The 25536-nt window shown below is 32.1% G+C and overlaps 1 protein-coding gene across 4 annotated transcripts in view; it reads right to left on the bottom strand.

Moving 5' to 3' along the window:
* Window positions 1-3199: 3199 nt before the first annotated feature.
* The window catches only part of LOC115452421 (diuretic hormone receptor-like), a 179098-nt gene continuing 156761 nt past the window's right edge, over window positions 3200-25536 (bottom strand). Inside the window, exons 7-15 of one of the 4 annotated variants that reach the window (XM_037439457.1) lie at window positions 19445-19547; window positions 14612-14692; window positions 13769-13848; window positions 13166-13291; window positions 11004-11192; window positions 9652-9818; window positions 8948-8992; window positions 6019-6133; window positions 3200-5700 (exon numbers count right to left, since the gene is read on the bottom strand). In XM_037439457.1, coding sequence (XP_037295354.1) covers window positions 5653-5700; window positions 6019-6133; window positions 8948-8992; window positions 9652-9818; window positions 11004-11192; window positions 13166-13291; window positions 13769-13848; window positions 14612-14692; window positions 19445-19547 — 954 coding nt within the window. In that variant the 3' untranslated portion in view covers window positions 3200-5652. Of the gene's footprint in view, window positions 5701-6018; window positions 6134-7813; window positions 7996-8947; window positions 8993-9651; window positions 9819-11003; window positions 11193-13165; window positions 13292-13768; window positions 13849-14611; window positions 14693-19444; window positions 19548-25536 lie in introns of those variants that run through there. The other 3 variants (XM_037439458.1, XM_037439459.1, XM_037439460.1) reach the window with 3 other exon arrangements.

The raw sequence follows: 25536 nt of genomic DNA, 5'->3' as shown, positions 1-25536 counted from the left end.
AGTTTAAATGACTCGTATATAATTTGATTCGTGTAATAATATCATGAATTCATTAATTTTAATCACATTTAATCAATCTCCGGTCACACGTTTTATGTTTATATAGCCATAATGTGAATTGGAAGTATTTTCTACACTGATGTTAAAATTAATGGTATCCAGTGAGAAATTAATATCTTGTTTATTATATTATTTATTAAATTGAAAAAATGATTTTTGTATTACAGCTTTGAGGAATGGATCTTTTTCCATTGAAATGGAACATAATGTTCGAACGCGTACGAAAGTTTCAGAATAATTCTTATCTTCAAGATAATTTGGAGTTTTTTCAATCGAACGGACCCATATTTAACACTAGCTTTTGCTAAAGAGACTCCTTTATATATTCCCGGGATAACAAGTATATAGCACTCGCTAGTAATGTAGCTTCCTATGAGCGAAAAAAATCCAAATCGGTTTAGCAGTTCCTGAGATTAGCGCGTTCAACAAAACAAATTCTTTAGCTTTATATATGTATAAGTAGAGATAACCATATCTATAATTTCGACTATAATAACTATGGTAGGTATAACATTTGTGTAACAACAATCGCTTTTATTCCCCCGTTTGTTCAAATATTGATGTGTTTTGTATTGTTTCTGGCACGTTCCATGCAATTAATCCCGCGTTCAGACATCGTTACTTTGGTAGGGAACGTTTTAACTTTAATTAGTTATGTTTGATCTGGATTATAACAACGGGTCTTGCGGTTTAGTTATTAGCACTAGTAAATTAGATAAAACCTGTAGCCTAAAGCTGGTATTTAACTGGGGCCTTAGTCTCTATGCCACACGTTATTTTGACAGTGCATAAAAAGAACGTAACGCACTGCGTCACGTTTAACCGCTATTTTCAATAAATGATCCCAATCCTTTATATCGATCTATCTCAAAAGTGGACCAATCAAAACAAGGTTTTTTCTGATATGCTTACAAATGACTTATTTTGATTGGTTTATTCACGGAGTTGGATTGAAGATTGCGATTGGGGTTATTTATTAAAAACGGCTGTAAGGCAATAGAAATTAGCATACACAATATCATTCCATGCTAATTTCACGAAGATAACGCAACAAGGCCGTTTTACGAGCTTAAACTGTCGTAGAGAATAAGGCACCTGGTACAGAATCGTGTTTCAATCCTTTTTAATAGTTTATATAGGTTCGCTAAAGTTTATTTTCATGTATTGTTTTGGGTTTTACACTATTTTATAAGAGAATCCTAATTTGTAGATATGGTTTTTACCACGATTTTCTTTATGAATTTTTTACTTAATCTACTCTTATTTTGGCCAATATTATTATATCGCCTGGCGAGGAATAAATTTGTCAGTCGTCACTCGTCACTCTATGTGGACTTCTCTTCACTTATTATCAGGTGCAGCGGGACAATTTTGCCGTGCACTTATTAAAAAAAAAAAAAAAGATTTTGTGGCGGGCGCCTAAGCGTCTAAGCCTTTTTTAACTTATTTTTTGCAAATGAGTGCTTGCCATCAGTAAACAAAGAGAGTTAATGAATATTTATTGTTTTCGCGATGATGTAACGATGTTGTAATTGTCTTTGTTTTCAATGCCTCGTGTTCGCAGTACTGTAAACATTATTTTTGTTATTCTTAACGTCTCGGCTAAGTTTATTTATAACTAGCTTCCGCCCGCAGCTTCGCCCGCGTGGATTTCGGGTTTCAAAAATGGAGAAGGTGCTCAATTTGTCGGGATGTTTTTTTAATTTATGGTGGTATGCAGGTGGTCCGATTGTCCGGTCAGGGGTCTGATGATGGGATCCTGGTGAAATCGAAGGAACTTTTAACCATTAAGGTTGCAAACGACATGACGGTAGCTTAAAAATGGAGTAACTTCTCCCGTTTTCCCAACATTTTCCATCACTGCTATGCTCCTATTAATTGTAGCGTGATGAAAAGTATACTATAACCAGCTCAGGAGTATGAAAAATAATTGTACCAAGTTAAGTTAAAATCCGTCGAGTAGTTTTTGTTTCTATAACGGATATACAGACAGACAGACAAAAATTTTACTAATTGCATTTTTGGCATCAGTATCGATCCCTAATCACCCCCAGTTATTTTGGAAATATATTTCATGTACAGAATTGACCTCTCTACAGATTTATTATAAGTATAGATATGCAAAAGTAGCTCAAAAATTGTCCATAACGAAAACATGCATTTTAAAGTAAAACAAAAAAATAATATCGTGAAGCCAACCAAATAACTAATGATATATTAAATTTTGTGACTGTTCAATTTAGTCGGGTCCGCGATATCACTTTTGTTGAGTTTCAGAACGCGACATTACATTATTATATTCTGTGCTCCAACGCACACTGCTTTGATGTTAGGAACATACCTACATTGCTTAGACAACAGTGAACTTTATACAATAGCAATAAAGCTCAAATTGACTCTACGTATTAGTTAGAAAACGTTTGTATGGGAAATAGAAAAATGCTGTTTTGAGGATTTTCCCGGCAATTATTCGAATTTTTCTCACCTTTTAAACCTTCCCTAGACCTCCACGAATAATTCAAGACCAAGATAAGATAAATCCGTTCAGCCGTTCTCGAGTTTTAGCGAGACTAACGAACAGCAATTGATTTTTATATATATAGATTACTTAGTTCCATGTTAGTGTTTATATTACAGAAGGTAAGCATTAAAATTAAATACAAAACGGCTACATATTTTGCGTGTCGTATATAGTAGGTAATGAAGTGTCAAATACTACACATACAGGGGCCTATGTAAAGGTTTAACATTACGGCATACTTTTTAATACTTCTCTTATGAAAAAAAAAACATTAATTAGGTTTTGTAACTGCCCGTAGTTTTCTTTATATATGTGTTTTAATTAGTCCTTTTAAAATATTTACTTACCCAATAAAAGTCAGCCAAGTTGTCGGTAATTAACTAAGTATACTATTATAGTTATTTAATAATTAAGTTCATGTTTAAAATTATCCTCTTAGGTTACTTACCATTTTTTTAAAGCCATCAAATTATAAGGAATAATTAATTTAATCTTTGATTGAATGCGATGTCCATTTCGATGATTAATAATTTATTGTTGATTTATTTTAATATTTATTTAATGTTGTTTCAAATATTAATTAGGTTAAAGTAAAGTATGTTAAAAAAAACTGCAGTATAGTTTTGTACAATAATAAAATCAAATTTAATTTTATTAATGACAAATGTATAAACACTTCTTTACATTCGATTTACAGTATATTATAAGTTTTATAAATAGATACATACGTGCAGTAATAATGGATATCACTCTATAGGTAAGTATTCTAATACTATAAAAATAGTTATAGTAAAATATTAGTTATTATAAGAATACAATTCAAAAAGGGTTTGTAGCCATACACTTGTTTTAAGTAATAGTGTTTATGTATTTTCAGCTTTAAGAGAACATAATTATATAATAAATATAATATTAAATAGGTTATAACATTTAACAGAGTTACAAACACATTAAAAAGGAAAAATAGAAATCTGACAAAGGAAGGTAGTTTGAGAATTTTATAATAACACTTAAGATCAATAAATCAAAAACCCTTGAGTTACTCTTACAAATACTGAATTTTGACAAATATAACTCATTCAAAAATCAATATATTTTATAAGGTAATGGCATCAATACAATTTTATAAATCACGACTAGATTATATTGTTTCCATCTATTACAGAATTAACTACGTATTTAAATTAGTAAGTTGCATAGTATCTACATGCACCCACGCATATTTTGCAAAATGTCGATGAAGCCTTGGAATGTCACGAACCTTCGTGGTAAAAAAAGTATGAAAAAGTATAATGTTATTATAAATTCTAAATATAAATTACTTTGCTTTAAATTGTTTTTATTTTTAGACGACTTAATAATGGTATTTTTGTAAGTAAAGAAAAAGATTTTAAATATTTGAATTGTATTTGTTAGAGGCTTGTTTAAGTTTTGATAATTTATAATATTTTTTTAAACTTTATGCAGGTTATAGCTACTGTTTGCGAACTTATGCTTAATACTTTGTAAGTATGTATTTGCGACCTACGACATTAACTTTTCATCGTATTCGCACTGCAAACTGCAAGAAATGCTTACTCGTAAATTATAATTCACAAAAATATTTTTTATTACCTACATAACATTAATAACATTTACGAAATAACATCTAAGTGTGTTATAATTACGATATGCTACAATTTTTATGATACAAATAGCGTTTTGTTTCCCAATTTCCTTCTTATGACACTAAGTGATTACAGTCTAAATAGTAATAATTCTACACTTTGGCAACATTAAAGAGGTTTGTAGTTTATAGACAAATAAGTTATTTACTTTTTAAGTCATTTTTATATACAACAGCATAAGGGGAAGGGAAATTTTAGTTTGTACAAATATTTGATAGCTTCAAAAAAGCTAATTTATCTATTTGCTATTTTTCATACTATAAATTATGCTAAATATTTATATTTTCCTTATGTTATTAATTCATTTATAATAATTTATACAAAATTACTTATACCGTTTTCTCAAGTGAAATACAATTTATTTGAAGCTATTTATTAAAAATATACGGAGAAATAGACAGGTATGCAGTTGGATACTGTTTTTTATACATTGTTAGGCATATTATTATACAAAAATTGCAACATTTTATGATGTACCTATACTATTTACGGCCAATCATTATTATCGCTATGTAGGTTTTGAAACTTCATCATTTTGAGAACGCTTAAAAGTGCACTTACCTTAAACATTAATAACCATACGTTATTAAGAATAAATACAATACAATAAAATTCGTCGGTGAATTATACTTAATATATTATATGTATAAATTAATAATATTTGGTAGCGTATTACTGCCTGAATGATTCCATTCTTTACGTACATAATCTATTTATATACATATTTAAATAAGCTCCTAAAACTAGGTACACAAATTTATTTAAATAATCATAATGAGATTAAACATACATTTATTTATTTTATATCTTATAGCGTATTACTTTGAGCTCTGCTCGAATATAATATACTACTCAGTGTTGGCTTACAATATTATTACATCAATCATTACTTACCGCTGTTTTAAATAATCGATCCCAATCGCTTTTTTCGATTAATCGTGAAAATGAACCGATCAGAACCAAATGTTTTGACATGTTCACAAACGACTTATTGTGATCGGTTTATTCTCGAATTCGGATCGAAAATTAAGATTGGGATCATTTAATGAATATGGCCATTAGACCCAATCAGTTTTCAATATTCCTACGCGGACTCGAATCACCAGAAATTGGTGTAGACATACTCGACGTATCAGATCGATTGCCAATAGAAAAAGGTCCGTTCGACTTGTGATCACTTTGAGGTGTGATGTCGCATGACTTAGATTGTTTCACATTATCCGTAATAGAATGAGGTACAGAATTGGAGTAGTCGTTGGTTAGCTTGAGAGGCCAGACGGCGTTTTGGGTAGTGAAGGTTGTGGGGTAGAGCGGAGACGAAGAGGCGGGAGAGGCGGGGACGGACACGTCAGCGTCCTCCTCGGGCAGGGTGCGCAGGCGCGAGAGCCTCCCCCGCCCCCCTCCTCAAACTGGGGATTGCTCCCCACTCGCGCTGCCACTAGTGATGTAATCCTGCGCATAAGAAGCGTTTAAAGATACACGACTGATAATATTAAATTTGCACTATATGACGGTATGGTACATATTGTTTGGACAGCCAAACTAATTCCATCAATGTATTACCTTGAGCGTAGGTATAAATATTTTAACATAATATATTGTAAGTATAAATATCTATAGCTCGGTAATTTAAATAAATCTGAGAATGAGAGCAGTCTCCAATATCACACGATTGTCTATTCTATTGATAAAAAGACGCCAGAGCTTGCCTTTTTTGAAAATGATCACTTTATATCCCATGCAATATGATAAAAAGTTGTAGGTACTTACGGCATGAAGATGCCTGGCGTCGTGTGGTGGTGCGAGCGAGGTGCGTGGCACTAGTAGCGTGGTAGTCGTGGTTTCAGAAGCAGCAGATTCTCTCTTCGAAGGATGACTGTACAACCTGGACCGCATTCATCCCATTAAAGTATTCAGAAGTTCCAATATTTTTTTTGAAAAGTACATAAATATTGCGTATATTCTACAGTCCATGAGACGATCTCTAGATTAAAAAAACAGCACCTGAATGTGTAAATACAAAATTGTATGTGCGTCGGATGATTAATTGCTGCTATTCATTTCTATATTTATTTTTTAAATTTTACACGACCCATGAGTGGAAAATCATCATTCAAGTTCTAATTGGGTCCAACACAAGATACGTTTGGCAAAAGATTGAAAATATTGAATACAGTCGTATTTATGGCCTTTTGTTTATTTTTGATCTATACCTACGTACTTACATATCCTACTAATATTATAAATGCGAAATTTGTGAGGATGGATGTATGTTTGTTCCTCTTTTACGAAAAAGCTACTAAACGGATTTGGATGAAACTTTACAGTAATATTGGTTATACATCAGAATAACACATAGGCTACAATTTATAAAGATTTTATGTAAATCGGGACTTTTATGCCGGAAAACTACTTCACGCGGGCGATGCCGCGAGCGAAGCTAGTGTTTCTATAAAGTTAAGTTTATTTTGCTAATACAGTAATCTAAGAATTGAGTAATGTATAATCTATTGAAGAATTTTATATGTCTATTGTACTAGCCATTCTAAGAAGATACAATATCCGGATTTATCCAGTGGGTAATTTACTATAGTGTAATTTATTCACGTAAAGGTACGCTACAAATAATAGGGTGCGTAAGGATACACCTTTTATATAAATTACTTAGGTTATACCATTATTCATTATTCAGTGCCTAACATAACACAACGGGGGTGAGATTATTGAAATCTGAGTTATTGTATTCAATGAAATTCCAATTTGCTTATTACGAACATCTGGAATGATAAAATTCTTAATTCAAAATTCATTCGTACGATGTTCATTGTCAAGACGTTATCGTAATTTAATGAAAAGTAATATTCTCAATTCACGGTCGCTACTCGCTGCGTAATGAGATCACATTTTCATATTAAAAATGAAATTTATATCGGATAATTTATTAATAAAGGGATAACAGGATTCTATCCCTCCTTTGAAATCGTTTTATCAATAGAGTTAGTAATTTACCCTTTCAGGTGATCCTTTTTAAAGTAACGGTATCTTGAACAAAATCAATTGCAAAAGAAATGTGCCTCAGGGATTGAATTCTTAAGTAACCTACAAACACGGGGTCTGGTAAAGATCTATTTAAAGCAAAATTTGTTTATTGGGAACACAAAGTACATTGTATTGTTGGTACGCAAACAAAAAACAAATCATGCTTACCTTATGGAAATTATATTTATGCATGCGGCACATTCCTATGGAGCGTATGATAGACAAAATTGGAAAGCATTAATTTAAATCATATGCTGTACATTTTACGAGCATGTCAACATTATTTATTATTATGTAAATGTTTACGATGATGAATGGGAATATTAATTTTTGCCACAACAAAAGGATTTCGCTTGGGACCACCCTTTGAGGCAACTGAACTGAAAGGTTTTATGACGTTTGACCGAATACTAATATGTAAAAAATTTCGAAAAAATTTACAATTTCAACATGCTCGTTCGCTACTCCTTTGTAGATTTCCATTTAATTCAATACATATAGCCGAGTAAAAATAATAACATTAAAATAAAGCTGGATACACATTTATTAAAAATGAACAAAATAACAAAATATAATTAAAAAAATCTCTCCAAATCCACATCTTATCGTATTCCTATAAATGTCTTCATAAATGCAAAAAGTCCATCCCAGTTAGCAAATTCGTTGGATATATCCCGTACCAAATCCAGGCTTCTTCATACTGTGAGCCTATTGGAAAATAAAAAGACGTGATCAAATATGGATTTGGAAATTTTATGCGAGAAGCCCAAAACTGACGTGCGAAAAGAATCGTATTTTATATGGAAATAATAAAAACACGACGAAATGAAACCCATATACACGTGTGAGGTATCTAATAAAGCAATAACATGCGAAAGCATTAATGAAAAAATGAAAAGAGAGATGAAATTGATAAAATAATTTATAATGCGCCGCTTTTGAAAGGTTCGCCTGGAAATCTTTAGGGGAGACCTATGTTCAGCAGTGGACTTCATGTGGCCGATGATGATGATGATGATTTATGAAGGTTTCAAATAGTAATTTAATTTGAAAACGTTAATAGAAAAAATTTGTGACTTCAAATTTTAGTACAACTCAAACATGTTATAAACGTGTTCATAATATTTCGATGATACAGTTAAGTTGACGAATTTATTGTTTAGCATATTTCAATTTCTGAAAATGAGTAGTTAAAAGGTTCATTTTTGGATTACGTGCAATCCTACGGAATTTGATTGACTTTAAATACAATAAATACTTGTTAATTAAACAAAACAATAAATATACTTTGCCTTTGTTATTTTGTACATGATGCCAGCCATTTGCGTTAAGTTCAAATCACTGAAATTTAACGACGAAGTCTACCCTGTTAATTGCATGACCCAATAGATATATTTCATTATGTAAGGTAGCAGGTATTTTATGAGAAATTATAGTATATGCATGCCAACCCTCAGAATTATTTGGACTCTGTTTCACCATATAAATATACACCATTGACATACTGTTTGTTAGCTATATTTTTCAGGTTAAATATAATAAAAAATTGTTTCAAATCACCCAAATGCAGAGTTTTACATACTTTATTGTTCATTATTAAAGAGCGTTAACATAGCACGTGTTAAGAAAGCATTAAATACGGCAAACTAAATAAACTTACGATAAATTGTTTTTATAGTCATCTTTTTTTTGTGGTCGGCTCCACCTGTGTGAAAATCTAATTGATGAAAATTGTAGCCAGTGTGACTACTACACTGGACTTAACATCTCATGTCTCAGGAGGGCGAGCGCAGTGGAATACCAAACAATATTTTGTAATAAAAGATGTTGAATGGTGTTTCTACTGTTTATGGACGGTTGTATCGCTTACTATCAGGCGAACGACAAGCTCGCCTCGTCATTTAAAGCAATGAAAAAATGTGTTTTAAAGATTTTACCAATTTAATAATTTTAAATTAACCGATTCTGTGTGCCACTTGGGATTTAGTAGTGCGGTGCGCTATCACTAAGTAACAAACAGACCATCCTAAAAAAATAAGAACACTAAAGAGGAAGAATCTATTCTTTAGAAACGTAGGTACACTGATGTCATGTACTAAATAACAAAGTCAAAACAACTGTATCACATTTATCCAATTAAGTATTTTTTTTTTTATTGTAAATTGCTGAACAATCTAATACCGCGATAGTCTATCAGATTAATAAAAAGAAAAGATTTAGTGTTTCATTAATTCGTTTCAACTTTAGAACTCTTAATTTCAATTATACTTTAAGTAACGTGGTTTTGAAATGAAAATAGTGAGTTTAAATTTACCTGGTTGCTGTATAACATGGATCTATAAATACGGCACTGAAGCAATTTACCTTATGCTTTCGGTCCGCGATCTCGGAGACCAGTCCTTAGAGTAAGAGGCGCCTCGCCGCCTCCCCCCGCCGATGGTCCGACCAGTCTTCCATCTTTCCACGTGGTACCTGATCGCGTGCCGGACCTCAGTGTTCATGAAGCAGTAGAACAGAGCTACCGTGAAACCCTGCGAATGGGCAAACTTTTTTAAATAAACGTAAAGGAGAAATAATTTTAAATAAAAAATGAGTTTGTGGATACATCTCATGGTCAACACTAGCATAGTGGCAAAGGTTACTGATAATTACATTATACGTTAATAATACGATTTTTTAATTTTCAATTTCCTATAATATTCAGTAGTTCAGAATTGCATAAACACATGTATACCTACTTCAAACATGGCCGGCTATTCTTTCTAGCAGTAGTAAAAATACAAAATGGCGGAATAAGTTTATTTGAGTTTGCTTGCGGGAAACTTCATTATGTTTACTCATAACTCAGAATAGTAACTAAAGAAATTCTAATTAGGCAGTTTCGTATTCGTAAACTTGACTATAATTTGAGTAAGTTACTTATACCAGAACGTGCTAAGATCTTTGGTTGATCCAAGACTGGATTGTTACAAGAACTTAAGATACAGTTCTCGCGGTTTTATGTTGCCCAGCCTAAGGTATAATAGTTTGTATGTTAATAATGTTAAATTGTTTTGTGCTCATATTACGTTTTGTTATTTAGGTTAGACAACTAAATTATGCAGGTATCTCATGTTAGAAACTCAATTCATGTTGTGTTATACTTAAATATTCAAAAGAATTTTATATTCAGCAAGGAAGGCATTTTTATTTATTTCGAATAAGTATATAAGTTCGAATTAAATTTTAACTTATATATTTATTTAGTTCGATTTTTTTTTTACCGGCCAGGTTCGTTGAGATTTGTAAAAATAGCAGTTAAAGTTAAAGCCATAAGTATTGCCCGAACAGAAATGTGTGTAAAGTAAACTCCCTAAGAGTCAACATAACACAAACGACATAAATTAGACAAAAGTAGTAACTTTGATTCTATCAACTATGAAATTAGCCGCAAGACCCAGTTCCGTTTACAAGCGTTATACGTAAAATCTGACGGTTAGAGATCATGACGTATTTTGCGCGATTAAACCGCTAAGCGTGGGTTAACATTTCAACACCATAATTAAAATATTATGTATGTACATACAAAATATGTGTTCTAAGCACCGCGTGTTGCTGACACGCGTCTAACGCTGGGTCTAACTCGGATTGTTTAAAAATAATCTTGATACTTTCAAAGTAGATGGAATAACTATTCTACAAGCTTCAAATAGATGAGAAAAGTTCCACTGTCTTACCTGTGTCGATAACATAAGCGCCCTCGTGTAATCAAACGCGTATGCGAACCAGGAGTCGTCACTAGGGCCGCAGAGGACCAGGAGGTTGGTTATACCCAGCAAGGGTATGAGGACTAGAAGCGCTTTGGTAGCCTTCCGGTATTGCTCAGTCTCTAGCGTGTTGGCGGACCGGAGTTTCGTGATCAGCACCTAGTCATAGAAATATAAATATAATAATAATAATATCAGCCCTGTATTATATACTGTCCCACTCTTGGGCACGGGCCTCCTCTACTACTGAGAGAGATTAGGCCTTAGTCAACCACGCCGGCTTAGTGCGGATTGGTAGACTTCATACACACTCTCGAAATTCCTATAGCGAACTTCTCAGGTATGCAGGTTTCTTCACGATGTTTTCCTTCACCGTTAAAGCAAGCGACAATTCACAAAGAATACACACATGATATTAATATTTACGATTAATTAGAATGTAAATTTTGTTCCAACTTGAAAAACATAGAGGAAGCCGTACTTCCATATTTATATTATGAATGCGAAAGTAACTCTGACGGTAACGCTTTCACGGCTAAATCACTGAACTGATTTCGATAACATTTAAGAGATAGTTAAGACCCTAGGAAGGACATATGCTACTTTTATTCCGCAAAAACTTTTTCATGCAGGCGGATCCACAAGAATAATTACTTATATAGTATACTAATAAGTTGCGAGCTGTGTGTTGTTCTATAAAAAATATGAGCGCAAAATACACGTGCGTATAAATTACACCGTCTGTTAAAATAAAATAAGGCTTCCATTTGTTAGACACTGACAAGTTGTCCATAATTTATTATAGTTTTTAGGCACTTTTAAATATGCTCTCTTTAAATTGTATAATGGGACAATTTATTATAATTATTACCTGTCATTATATGACGGATAAAATCAGTTTTTACGGTAATTACGTCACGCGCAATTTTGGGGCTTACTTATCATAATGATTTCTTATGTTTACGCGAATGTTAGACATTGAAATGAAACTAATTTTCGGACTCCCCCCCGTGACCATTAAGGCTGCAAAGTCTTCGAAACTTCGGGAGAAAATAAAATACTAGCACCGCGATAGAATCCGAAAATTAGTTTAATTTCAATGGCTTACTTATCATTTTAATTTTCAAAGTATTATATGTATAAAATTGGAAATTGGTAAAACGAAAGGCACCGCATAAATTTAAATCGAGGCAATCATAAATCAGCCAGATATTTTCGCGAACACATGAGTAAAAAAATTGCCTGGCGTCCGAAACATACCGCTCGTTAGTGGTATTGATACATATTATCTCTTATGTCCAATTACATTACATAACAAGGTTATTTGTATTGTTAATAAACGTATGTTGTACTTGTATGTCTACAGATTTTATATGTACAGAATATTGGCGGTTGGCAATATCCGGCAGAGGAAATCACTCGCTCAATAATTCCGTTAGTTGGTAAATGTAATATTAAGTTTGGTAAAGCATTATATTCTATATATACATAGACACTTTATACACATGTATCGATCTGGTATCTATTAGGTAGGTACAATATTAAAGTAGTACTACTACTAAGTGATTGCGTAAATATTTTTTTGCCAAAATGTCTTCATTTCTGCACCAAGTACAGAATTACTTGAATAATCTTAACGAGAAAGCCGATTAGACAAGTCATTAGCATGTTTATAGCAAGTTTACTTACAAATTACAAGTAATTGAAATTGTCTTGTATTGTAGGTTATCTGCTTTAGAAGTTTTAGGACAATTACCATTCCTATTTAGAGTTGTAATATAAGCCAAGCAGGGGCGTAACTATCGCCGTATCAACTGCATTAGTGATATGGGGCCCTTTTTGGTCCATACTTACATCGATCTAAGTGGGCGCCCAAAAGTTCGCACAGCCCTAAAGGGGCCGTAGCAGTGATATGAGGTCTCTCTTGGTCCATACTTATATAAAACTAAGCGGGCGCTCAAAAGTTCGCATTGTCCTGAAGGGGGGCGTACTAGTGGTATGGGGCCTTCTTGGTGCACACCTACATCAAACTAAGCACCAAAAGTTTGCAATGTCCTGTGGGACCCTAACAAATTATAATATAAGACCTCTCTTTGGCAAGCTACGTCATCGAATCCAAGTAACCAACTTACCCACATAATCCTAATGAGGAAGAACAGATTAAGAGCGAGACCAACAAGTGCTGGCGCTTTGTGTATCCAGTCCACTTGGTGTTCATGCATCCATATGCACATCTTTGCTTCAGGGAACATCGCCAACTAGAACAATAATTGCATCAAATAATAATCAAAGTAGTTAACGAAGTATATTAAAATAAGTGACTTAATTTCTTTGTACAGTCAGCCCCAAAAATGGCTGAACACATTTAGAAAATCTAATAGCCTTTAAACTTTTTTTCCGTATAATTTTTTCTTTACTAATATTAATTTCATAGGGTTTACATTATTTTAGATAATGAAAAAATAATATTTCGATCGTAGCAATGTGTAGCAGCGTTATGAATATTTTAATTTGTTGAGCTACTTTTGTGGCTGACTGTACACAATATATTTAGTATAGTATTACTACTAAGTATGTTATGTATAATATCCAAAGTACACAATAATAATATCAACTTTGTATTATATACCGTCCCACGGCTAGGTATGGGCCTACTCTACTAATAAGAGGGTTTTAACCCAAGTTTAAAAATAATTAAAATACGTAATAATGACTGCATCATTTGCTAAACTTACTCCATCAGGCCCCGTTGACGGCAAAACGTTAACAAAACACCTTGATATCACCCATATCGTAATAAATACAGCTGGAGCACCTGCAAACAAATTAAACTTTTAAAAACATTATTTCCAGTCGGCTACATGAAAAATTTTACGAGAAACTCATTAAAATTTTATTTACATTAAAGCAAACAACAAGTGGAATGTCTCTGGAAAATATGAGAAGAAAATCTAGGCTCAAATGCATAACTAAACCTATTTTGTAAATCTGTGTGGAAATAGTATTTTCAACAGTCATAAAGAATGAAATAAGACAAAGAGAACACGTTGGAGACTTTGAAACGTTCTTTTGTATAAACTCTACTGAGTACTATTTTTTAATGTTTCTCGTTTCAATAGGAAATAAGTTAATTGAATGAAATGAACGGTGAAATACAGACCCAACACGAGTTTAATTAAAATAGTAGATTTCGATATTGGATATTATTTTAAAAGCAATGTTTTAATAAAGTGGTTATGATTCATTATAAAAAACTAATTGTTCGTAATTGAAATAATAACTCAACATTGAATTTTATATTCTTGGGAGTTTTTAGTACTCGTATATTAATATTTAAAATTCAAACACAACATAATGATTTCTTATGTTTTCGCGAATGTTAGACATTCAATTTAAACTATTATTCGGAATTTATCGCGGTTTTAATATTTTAGATTTCTCCCTGACTAAGTTATTAAAACCGCGATTAAATCAGTAAAATAGTTTAATTTTAACGTCAAACACAACAATTTAAACTTGAAACATTGATAATATAGAAAACAAATATTGAATATTTAACAAATAATATGTAATCTTACCCCAGCCAATAGTGGTATATACTTTTAATTTAATATTCTCCGCTGTAAAAGTTTCGACGACTAGCATGTAGAGATATAAACCTGAAAAGAATAATGTATTACTGATGTATTCGTATTTTTGACCACAGTTATACCAAGATGTACCAACCCACAAATTAACCAAAAATAAATTATTAATATTTAAATTCCAGAAAATATGTCTATATATTTATATACAAAGTATGTGTGAAAAAAACACACAATTTTTTTATACATACAAAAATTTTGCAGTAATAGTACTAGTTATAATAGTTTATTTGTACATTGCGGCACTATTGCACTAAGAAAAAACATAGAAAAAAATAACAATAAATAACATTTCACAATGTTTCAAAGGGGTCTGTGCATTTTGGCTTAACTCGGTGCAATTTATAATGCTTAGCGTTTGCCAACTTAGATAATGCCAAAAAGGATTCAATATATTTATTAGGACAAATCAAGACTGCACGGAGTTTTCTAAAACGGTACACTGTGTTCGTAGATGGGTACGATTATAGCATTTCATAGATCTTATAAATAATAAAATCATGTATGCTATTACGAAGGATTTAAAACTGTTAACTTTCACAGCTACAGTTAATAATAAAATGTAGAAATTAAACTTAAAATATAAAGAGACGCAATCAACAATAATATAGCATAAACATTAAATAAAAATTATGTAAGTATTTTTATACGCCAAAGATGAGTAACATATTTTTTGGTATCAATTGTATAATTATATGTTATGATATTGGTTTATATACGATGTTAAGAAACGATTAAATTATTAATTAAAACAATAGTTGGTATACTGGCAGTGGTGTAAAGTTTTTGACAGTGAACAAACAGAAAAGGAATACTAGAAAACATATCTATGAAACGTTACGTAAATTAAAGCAATACAGATTTTCTCAGCACTAAGTACTTGGTTGAATGTGACTTGAATTTATAGAATTTATTATTTTGGGTCTCCGCCGATAAGGGCGGGAAGCAGTCGCGCTTGCTCAGGAATTTTAATGTGTAATTAAAGGAGATTTATTCACATCCCAGGTACTTAAGTACAAGCTTTCTAAAAAAGACTCTATTAATTCGTAGGTAGAACCTAAAATATTACAGTTGGTATTTTATTTTTTCCTAACCATCGTATGTATTTTGTTTTGTAAGGGTATTAGTTTTTGTCGGTGAACAGCAGTTCTAGTCATTGCAAAATAGCCCATAACAACATGAATCGATTGCTTTCGACTGCCTCGAAAGCAGTCCATGCATTTTGGGTGGTGTAGTTATAATGCATACACGATACGACTACGACTACCGCTTTGAGGTTTTGAATTCGAATCTCGGATCGGGTCAAAAATAATTGTGATTGGGTTTTTTAATCTCAAAAATTATTCATTCCCAGCTCGAAGGCAGGAAGTTGGCCACAGACTTGCGCACTAAGTGTAATATCTCCTGCGTGCCGGCACGACATCCGTTGAGATCGGCCGCCACGACCGAAATTCGGCTAGGAACAGATTCATTCAACTAAATGTAATAACGAAGTTAAAGTTTATTAATTATCACACTGATACACCGAGTTTAGAAGTTCGCTGTAGTAAATTAAATGTAGCAGGAAGAAAAGCTTGAGTGATCTACATTGAAATTAATGGACTGTCACAATTTAATTGTTTGTCAACAGCTATCTCATTGCGAAGACCTAAATTATGTTTACAAGCGCGTTGATTTTGAAAATTAGTTGAAATATTCGTACTATCTTATAGATAAATAAAATGAAAATTTATTTGTCGGCTTTATTTGGCCTTTTTGTGTTTAGCGTCGTTAAGTAAAAGGAAATGTGTCATCAATAGATGCTATCTACGTTTTAATTTCACGATTTTTATTTATAATAAATTTATACTATGTAGTGATGTATAAGATACACAGGAAATATAATGAAAATCATATTTCTATAATATGATATCTTGACATTGTTTCATTAACTTTAAAATGAAAATGCCACTTCAATTGTTGATTGCGTGTATCTCTTTAGATACACATAATTTTAATTTGCCACCAATACTATTAGACAATTTAATAAGGAATATTTTGGTGGGTTAAAATGTTTACAAAGACCTAAAATTGATTTTTTAGAGAAATTATTCCAAAATCTTTGCATATGCGTAGCTCGTGTCTCGTAAATGTATGAAACGAGTGCTCAAGGCCGTTTGCTTGGTGACAGCCTTAATTGATTTTCTATTCTTAATTAACTATTGTTAGTTTGACATAATATCGTCTATGTTATGTTTGCAAAACAAATACAACAAAACAATAACCCCGCACCATAACATTTCGTATTAATTCTGTTAATTTACAAAATTAATCCAAACAAAGTTTTGCTATCGTGTGTTTACGTTCATATCTACTTGTTTAAATATCATTTCACAGTTAACTGGTTCTTATATTTCATAAACAAAATGGCGACTAGGTATTTTTGTAGGATATTTGATTTCTATTTAGTTTCGATAATTTTTTTCGAATTCCATTTTAAAATTCGCATTACGTATTTTAGGCAATTTTTTGGCTCTTTGAATGACGAGACGAGCTCGCCGTTCGCCTGATGGTAAGCGATAGGAACACCTATAAACAGTAAAAACACTACCTAACACCTTGAATTACAAAGTGTTGTTTGGTATTCTACTGCGCTCGCCATCCTGAGACATGAAATGTTAAGTCTCATTATGTGTTACTCTGGCTACAATGTCCTTCAAACCGGAACACAACAGTGACTACACATTGATGCTGGGCGGCCGAAATAGACATTGCAGTGGTACCTACCCAGGTGGACTCTCACATATGAAAGACCTAACCCAGTAAACTAAAAAAGTATTTAAAGTACCTACGCATTTCTAATCTGTGTTCGGATTCGTGGCGTCTATTGCTGGCCGGCTTGGCACTTGAATAATTGAATGAAAAAATAAATATTTTTCCTACGTATAGTACCTGTACTATAGACACTACTTGACCTAGTTGTTTTTATATTTCGACTATCCTTTTTAAAATAGTGTAGGAATAATGTTACGATATTTTTAACATATTTGTGTGTAATTTTGCTGAGTTTGTAATTTTTGATGTAACGATAGGCCCGCTTCCTATCACATCATGGGACGAAATACACATGGCAAAAAGTGGTTTCTCTGGTGAACCTATACCTACCCTTTCGAGGACAATGGCGTGATTTTTGTGACATTCGATAACCTATTTATATCTCGAAAGAATTTGAAGATAATGATGACGATAATATAGACGGTTGAAAGGCTAATTGACTTAAGGTGGTAGCTCAAGGTCCATTTTCATACATTTTGTTTCGGCTTTAATCTGGGTAACTAAACAAGTATTGGCAAGTAAAGAATTTAAATTCACGTCTAGTTAGTGATTAGTTCTCGCAGTTGAAAGAAAAACGTAAAAATAATTAATAATCATGGATATTTCGGCCTTTAAAATTTAATATGACGAAATTTTAAAGGCAGAAAAACTAATCACTAACTAGACGTGAATTTAAATTCTTTACTTGCCAATACTTGTTTAGTTACCCAGATTAAAGCCGAAACAAAATGTATGAAAATGGACCTTGAGCTACCACCTTAAATTCACGAAAGATCTCGATTGTGTAAACCCTTGACAAACGTAATCATGCATTAGCAAATACCATCGCAAAAGTAAATTTACCTTAGGTCGGACACAGCTGGAATGGTTAAATAATTGCATGCAAAGCAAACATGCAATTGCAAATAGCCACAATACAATTACACTAATGTTAATATTTGAATAAAAGATTCTGAAAAGCTCACTTGGAGTAAAATTTCTATTATTATTTAGAATTTATTAAGAGGTTACAAATGAATGCTTGAATTAAAATGGTATAAATAATGTTTATATTCTTATCTGTTCTATTTTATTTGTAACTTTATGGCCTCATATTATCTGTTTCGCTACTTCGCTATATCATTTTAACCGACTTAAAAAAAAGAGGGAGGTTCTCAATTCGACGTGTATTTTTTATGTTTGTTACCTCGGAACTCGGCCATTTTTATGCGTTATTTGATTGGAATAGGTATTTAACTATGCATAGGTATTATATTGATGTTCAAATATATGTAAGTATATACACAAAAAAATATATTTGAAAGGTAGATGGAACAACTTCGCTACATAACTAAAGCTTTTTAATCGTTTGAGTATTATTTATTTATGATTTGAAATATTAATTTGAACATCATTAATTGTTATTTCAAAAAGGCGGATTTGCCCCCGTAGACGTAACAGAATTCCCTCACTTATTATATTATATTATAGTTTAATGTTATCAACGTTCACTAGTTAACTCAACACATCATCTGACATTCACCACACTCCGCTCCACAAACACCACCACCACCACATCTTGCCAAACAAGTAGCTTCTACATACTACCTGTTGTCACTATTGATTGAAACTCACTATTGATCACGTCATTTTTAAACGTTCCATTATATTTTTTTATTAATTTGTTTGTTTATCTAACTCTATCATTTGACTTTTATTTTTAAATTATAGCTCTCTTAAGCATTATAAATTGCATTGATTCCTGCTCGCTTTCTGTTCATCTCTTATGTTGTAAGTTATATTTACCACTAACCGTCACTAAAATTAACGCATAACGCAATGCGGAAAAAGGAGCCCCCAACATAGAACATAGCAGCCCAAGCGCAGCGCAGCTTAGTTCGGGTGCTACTAGCAAATATTGTACGTCCATTAAGTTTTTATTTCAATTAAAATATAAAAAAAAACATTGCTTACCTTCCACCAACATCCAGAAGAAATTAGTTAAATAGAAATAGTTCATACAAATGACGAGTATCATACACGACGTCTGGTCTTGCTGAGATTCGTCCGACCAGTTCTGGAAAGAAATAAAAAAATAAATTATACCTTATAGAGTCGGCATTCCTTTAAAAATTAAATGTGATTCGTTTTTGTAACGGGGTAAACAAAAAAAAATGCATTTAACAGAATTTTGAGTAGATACACGAGGATTACAATTTCTTAAGTGTTCTACAATTTGTTTTTAAATATTATTTAAATTCTAAGAAATAAAAGTTAAACGATATTGTTATTTTTGGGCACTATTATAAGTGTCAAAATGTGCAACTACGTAATGGAAAATCCGTTTAACATTAAATGTAAAAGAGGAGGAGAAAGAGGAGGAACACCTTACTATATTTTCATTTTGAGGGTTTTTTATTTAACAAGTGCAGATATAGTTATATTACAAGTTGTTATTGCATTGTTTTATTATAAAATATATATGGTGTTATATTCTAGACGTTCTCAGAAATATTCATATTCCCGTCTTAAAATGTCTCTCTGTAACGCTTAGGTATGCCAAGCGACATTTCATCGTAGAAATGTCCTTAAATATGATTTATAAGGTAAATGTTCAAGCTAGCATACAACTTAATGGAATTTAAGTCTAGATATTTGAATTTTGATACCGTTTTATAATGGCATCTTTATTCATGAAAATAAGATGCACTCACAGTTCATTCAATTATATACAACGTGTCCCAAAATTCAACGATAAGCGGGCAGTAGGGGGTACGCTTGCTTATAACAAATAGGGGAAAAATATATAAATCTAATTTTTTGTGATATTACAGAGACTACAAAAAAAAAATATTTTTTTTTAAAATTTACATTTGTTAACGTAATTTTAACTACCACAACTACAATTTTCCAAATATTTATGTTTTTATTTTTGTATTCGCAACCCAAGTAGCACTGCTATCCATAATACCCATTGAAATTACCAAAATACCTGTAGTTTTTACACAAAAATCAATCAAAATTATTTTTTCTCAATTTTTCTTAAAGTTTTTACTTTCAGTCCACTTTCACTCAAGGTGGTGTAAAAAAAAAAGTATGGAAACTACTATCGCAAGTTTTTTAAAAATTGGCGCAACTGATCGGGATTCCAAAATGGTATAGTACACTAGGAAAAGTAACTACAAAAAAAAAATATGCGTACTATATCTAAACAAGAACCAAATTTCATAAATACTTGTTGATACAACACCACTTTTATTAAGCGCCCATAATAGGTTTTTTGTTGCAAATTCTTGGAATTGGAATAGGACATGAGGTAGTCGATAAAATTTAGAAGTTAGAGAGAGAAAGATAGACTACATAAAATACTCTTTCTATCTCTCTTTTATATTCGTTGTAGTATAACAAAAGGGTAGTCAGTACGCTCTGCTCCTTTGATTACTGTGTACCGTTCTGTATTCAATTGACGTGGCTCTCGTATTAACGACCTTTGGCTTGCTTTTTGGACTGGATTAAATGATGTGCGAATTGAACTGACCTGGCAATATTTTGGACTGTGTTTGTGTATTTTGTGAACTGAATTATTTGCGTATTTCTAAAGGTTTAGCGTTTATCATGCCGCTACCATACACACCGTTGGAATACGCTAATATGCACCTCATTTATGGAGAATGCCGATGTAATGCTAACGCTGCTAGCAGATTGTATCGAGAAAGGTACCCAAATGTTGGAAGGTACCCGGATTATCGAGTATTTATTAATGTGCATCAAGCGTTTTCGGAGGGTCGTTTACCATCTGATAGGAGAAACGCTGGAAGACCTAGATCGGCAGGCGATGAAGTAGTTCTTAATGAAATAGAAAATGATTCAACTACCTCGGTACGTACTATTGAAGCAGCTACAGGAATCCCAAAAAGTTCTGCACATCGAATTCTCCAACGACACAGACTTCACCCATATCACTACAGGCGTGTGCAGACATTATTGCCGCGGGATTATCCACTACGGGTCGCATTTTGTCGCGTAATGCTACAAAAGCACAGGGAAATTCCCCAATTCTTAGACAAAATTCTATGGTCGGATGAAACAACTTGCAAGAAAGATGGTTATTTAAATATTCACAACCTACATAGCTGGAGCAATGAAAATCCGCACCTAATGAGACAAGATAAATCTCAATATCAATTCAAGGTTAACCTATGGACGGGCATATTGAATGGAAAAGTGATTGGGCCCTTTGAGTTACAAGGAAACTTAGATGGCAATAGTTATTTGAACTTTTTACAAAACGACTTGCCAGAATTATTAGAGGACGCACCCATAAGTGATTTACAAAACATGTGGTTTCAAAATGATGGTTGCCCAGCTCACTATGCCCGTCCTGTGCGGGAATACTTAAACCAAGAGTATCCAGAGCGTTGGATCGGACGGCTTGGTCCTATCTTATGGCCACCTCGTTCACCCGATTTAAACCCCGTAGACTTCTTCTACTGGGGTTGTCTTAAAGATAGGATCTATTCAAAATCCATAGCAACGTTGGATGAGCTTCGCCAAAAAATCGCTCAGGCTGCGGATCATTTAAATGGTAGAAGATATGGACGACGAATAAAACGATCTTTTTTAAGGCGATGTCGTGCCTGTATTAATGCCGGCGACAAACAATTTGAACATTTATTGTAATATTCATATTGCAAACAATTATGGAAATAAATGTGAAATTATTTTTGTACCATTTGTTTTGTTTCATTCAACATTTTTCAACAACAAAATACCATCTATCTGTTTCCATCGAACGTATAAAATACGTCTATCACTATCTGTTTTATTGGCTACCTCATGTCCTATTCCAATTCCAAGAATTTGCAACAAAAAACCTATTATGGGCGCGTAATAAAAGTGATGTTGTATCAACAAGTATTTATGCAATTTGGTTCTTGTTTAGATATAGTACATATTTTTTTTTTGTAGTTACTTTTCCTAGTGTACTATACCATTTTGGAATCCCTATCAGTTGCGCCAATTTTTAAAAAAACTTGCCATAGTAGTGTCCATACTTTTTTTTACACCATCTTGAGTGAAAGTGGACTGAAAGTAAAAAACTTTAAGAAAAATTGAGAAAAAAATAATTTTGATTGATTTTTGTGTAAAAACTACAGGTATTTTGGTAATTTCAATGGGTATTATGGATAGCAGTGCTACTTGGGTTGCGAATACAAAAATAAAAACATAAATATTTGGAAAATTGTAGTTGTGGTAGTTAAAATTACGTTAACAAATGTAAATTTAAAAAAAAAATATTTTTTTTTTGTAGTCTCTGTAATATCACAAAAAATTAGATTTATATATTTTTCCCCTATTTGTTATAAGCAAGCGTACCCCCTACTGCCCGCTTATCGTTGAATTTTGGGACACGTTGTATAATAGTCATTAAGTGACGAGACAGCTGTAATAACCAACAAATACAATTATTTTGTTGCCATTAATGTTTCTGAAGAGATTTCAAATTAAATTTTGGGGAAAGTCTGTATTTAAAAGTATTTCGTATTTTATATAGCGTAAGATATATTTTTCTATACATAATATACTGTTAAACTTACTTAATCTAAGAATATAATATTATATTATTCAGTTGCGATGTATTTTGAATGGATCGATGTTTGTATTTAAATTTATCTCATTACATATCTTCATTGATAGAAATACCATAGATGTAACTGTTTACTAATTGAGTATTTTAGTGACAGTAAATGATTGTTTATGTTTGCTAAACTTCGCATTACGTTTATTCTATATTTACTGTTTCTTGTTTGTATTAGATAATGTTTGTATTAAATATCTAAGCGACAATAAATAAACTTTTGAGTAGAACGATTTAAAGTTTTTATTTTAATAACAAAATCCATAATAATTAACCTATTTACTTTATCAGAATATAGTCTAATGAAACATAACATTAAAACTATCTTAGACTTTAAAATCTTGATCAAACGACGAAGAAAAAAATATTTACTAATATAACTCATTTTCGGTATATTTGTCGCTTAGATATGATAGCCTTTCCTGCATTAATAAGTTTGATTAATGCAACGTAACTAAATTTTTAAACGAGTCCAAAGGAGGGAGGTATCTACTCGTAGTAAAAGAAAAAATATATTTCTTCAGCGATAATTTTTTACTCTGTGGTCCAAATTAATTTAAATCCAATTAAAATATTAATACATTCGCCTTTAGAACATATTTCATGTAATTATAAAAACACAAATTGGAAAGGATTGCTTGTCTTTTAATAATTTCTTATTAACCCGAATATAAAGTTCGATTATTCTTTGGTGTGTCGTGGTTATTGGATTATTTATTTTATTAAGAAGTGTTTTTTTTTTTATAGTTTTTATAACTATATTAAACACGTTTAATTGTAACGATAAACAATTTTAATATTTAAAAACATTATGAAATAAAAATGGCCACGGGACACTTTTTTGTAATGAACTCTGGCTTTATTTGCACATTAAAATATTCATTATATTAGGCTCACGGGAAAGTTTGCTCAGATAATTGTAAGTACATGAACATCGTAAAACATAATTATTTAATCATGGCATGCCAAGATAAGAAAATTCGTTATAAGATTGTATTTTTTTAAAATACTTTTAAATGTAAAGATATTTCTAAGAATATCAGATTCTGAAACACGTGTAAATATTTTTTTGGTTTTAATGAATAAAAAAAAGTCGTAGTTGTTAGCAAAAAGGAACCGAGACACAACCTCATCAAACTTGAATTGTAATAATGGCCATGGTCAAAAACAGATTATTATTATTGTAGTCAACTGTCGGATATCTGGCTTATCTTAAAAAATGCCAGTCGTTATACACGAACCGATTAGTTGAACGAAAAATTTTTTTTGGTTTGGTTTATTCCTTACGGAAAAGGCAAAGGCTCTCAGCCATACAGATATTTTATTTTATTTAGAAAACTACGGAAAAAAACATGACACATATAGATTAAAAACAATTAAATTAGATATGATCCACAACAGTTTTCACAGATTACAATAACATGAAAACAAAAACAAACATGGCGCAGTATAAGTACGCACTTACACCCAGAAACCGATAACTGAAATTTTTTAAATTGCTCAAATACTAATTAATTATTCTAATTTAAACATTAATAATTTTTTTTGTAGTTTTGTTCTTGTTTACGTAATTACTTTTGTTTTTTTTTCTCTAGTTATAAGGTTTCTCGTTTCAAGCCTTGTATCATAGAATTAACTAGCGCATCACCGATAACAGTTTGAGAGTGTCTGAGAGCTTTAAACGCGAGATTATTCGAATCTGTCTACAGATGAAATTGAATGGACGCCGATAGAATTTTATGGCACTAGTGGTTTTCCAATTTCTGGTTCGTAGAGTTCCTTTTGACTTTTTAAAGTTTTATATTTTGATTTGCAAACACTCGAGCATTGCTTTGTAAAAAATAAAGAAATAAGTGGTTTAATTATTACAAAATTTTATAATATGTTACGTTTAATGACTATTGTAATTTACAAGCCGTAATCTATACTATTATATAAAGCTGAAGAGTTTGTTTGTTTGTTTGTTTGTTTGTTTGTTTGTTTGTTTGTTTGTTTGTTTGAACGCGCTAATCTCAGGAACTACCGGTCCAAACTGAAAAATTCTTTTGCGTTGGATAGCCCTTTGTTCGTGGAGTGCTATAGGCTATATATCATCTCGCTATACCCAAAATGAGCTGGTCAGTACTCGCTAATCTCAGGAACTACCGGTCCAAACTGAAAAATTCTTTTTGCGTTGGATAGCCCTTTATTCGTGGAGTGCTATAGGCTATATATCATCACGCTATACCCAATAGGAGCGGGGCAGTAATGGCTAATCTCAGGAACTACCGGTCCAAACTGAAAAATTATTTTTGCGTTGGATAGCACTTTGTTCGTGGAGAGCTATAGGCTATATATCATCACGCTATATTCAATAGGAGCGGAGCAGTAATGGCTAATCTCAGGAACTACCGATTCGAACTGAAAAAATATTTTTGTGTTGAATAGT

Source organism: Manduca sexta, chromosome 16 (genome assembly GCF_014839805.1).
Source record: "Manduca sexta isolate Smith_Timp_Sample1 chromosome 16, JHU_Msex_v1.0, whole genome shotgun sequence".
NCBI classification, from domain to species: Eukaryota; Metazoa; Arthropoda; class Insecta; order Lepidoptera; family Sphingidae; genus Manduca; species Manduca sexta.
This window is presented reverse-complemented; position numbering and strand designations above follow the sequence as displayed.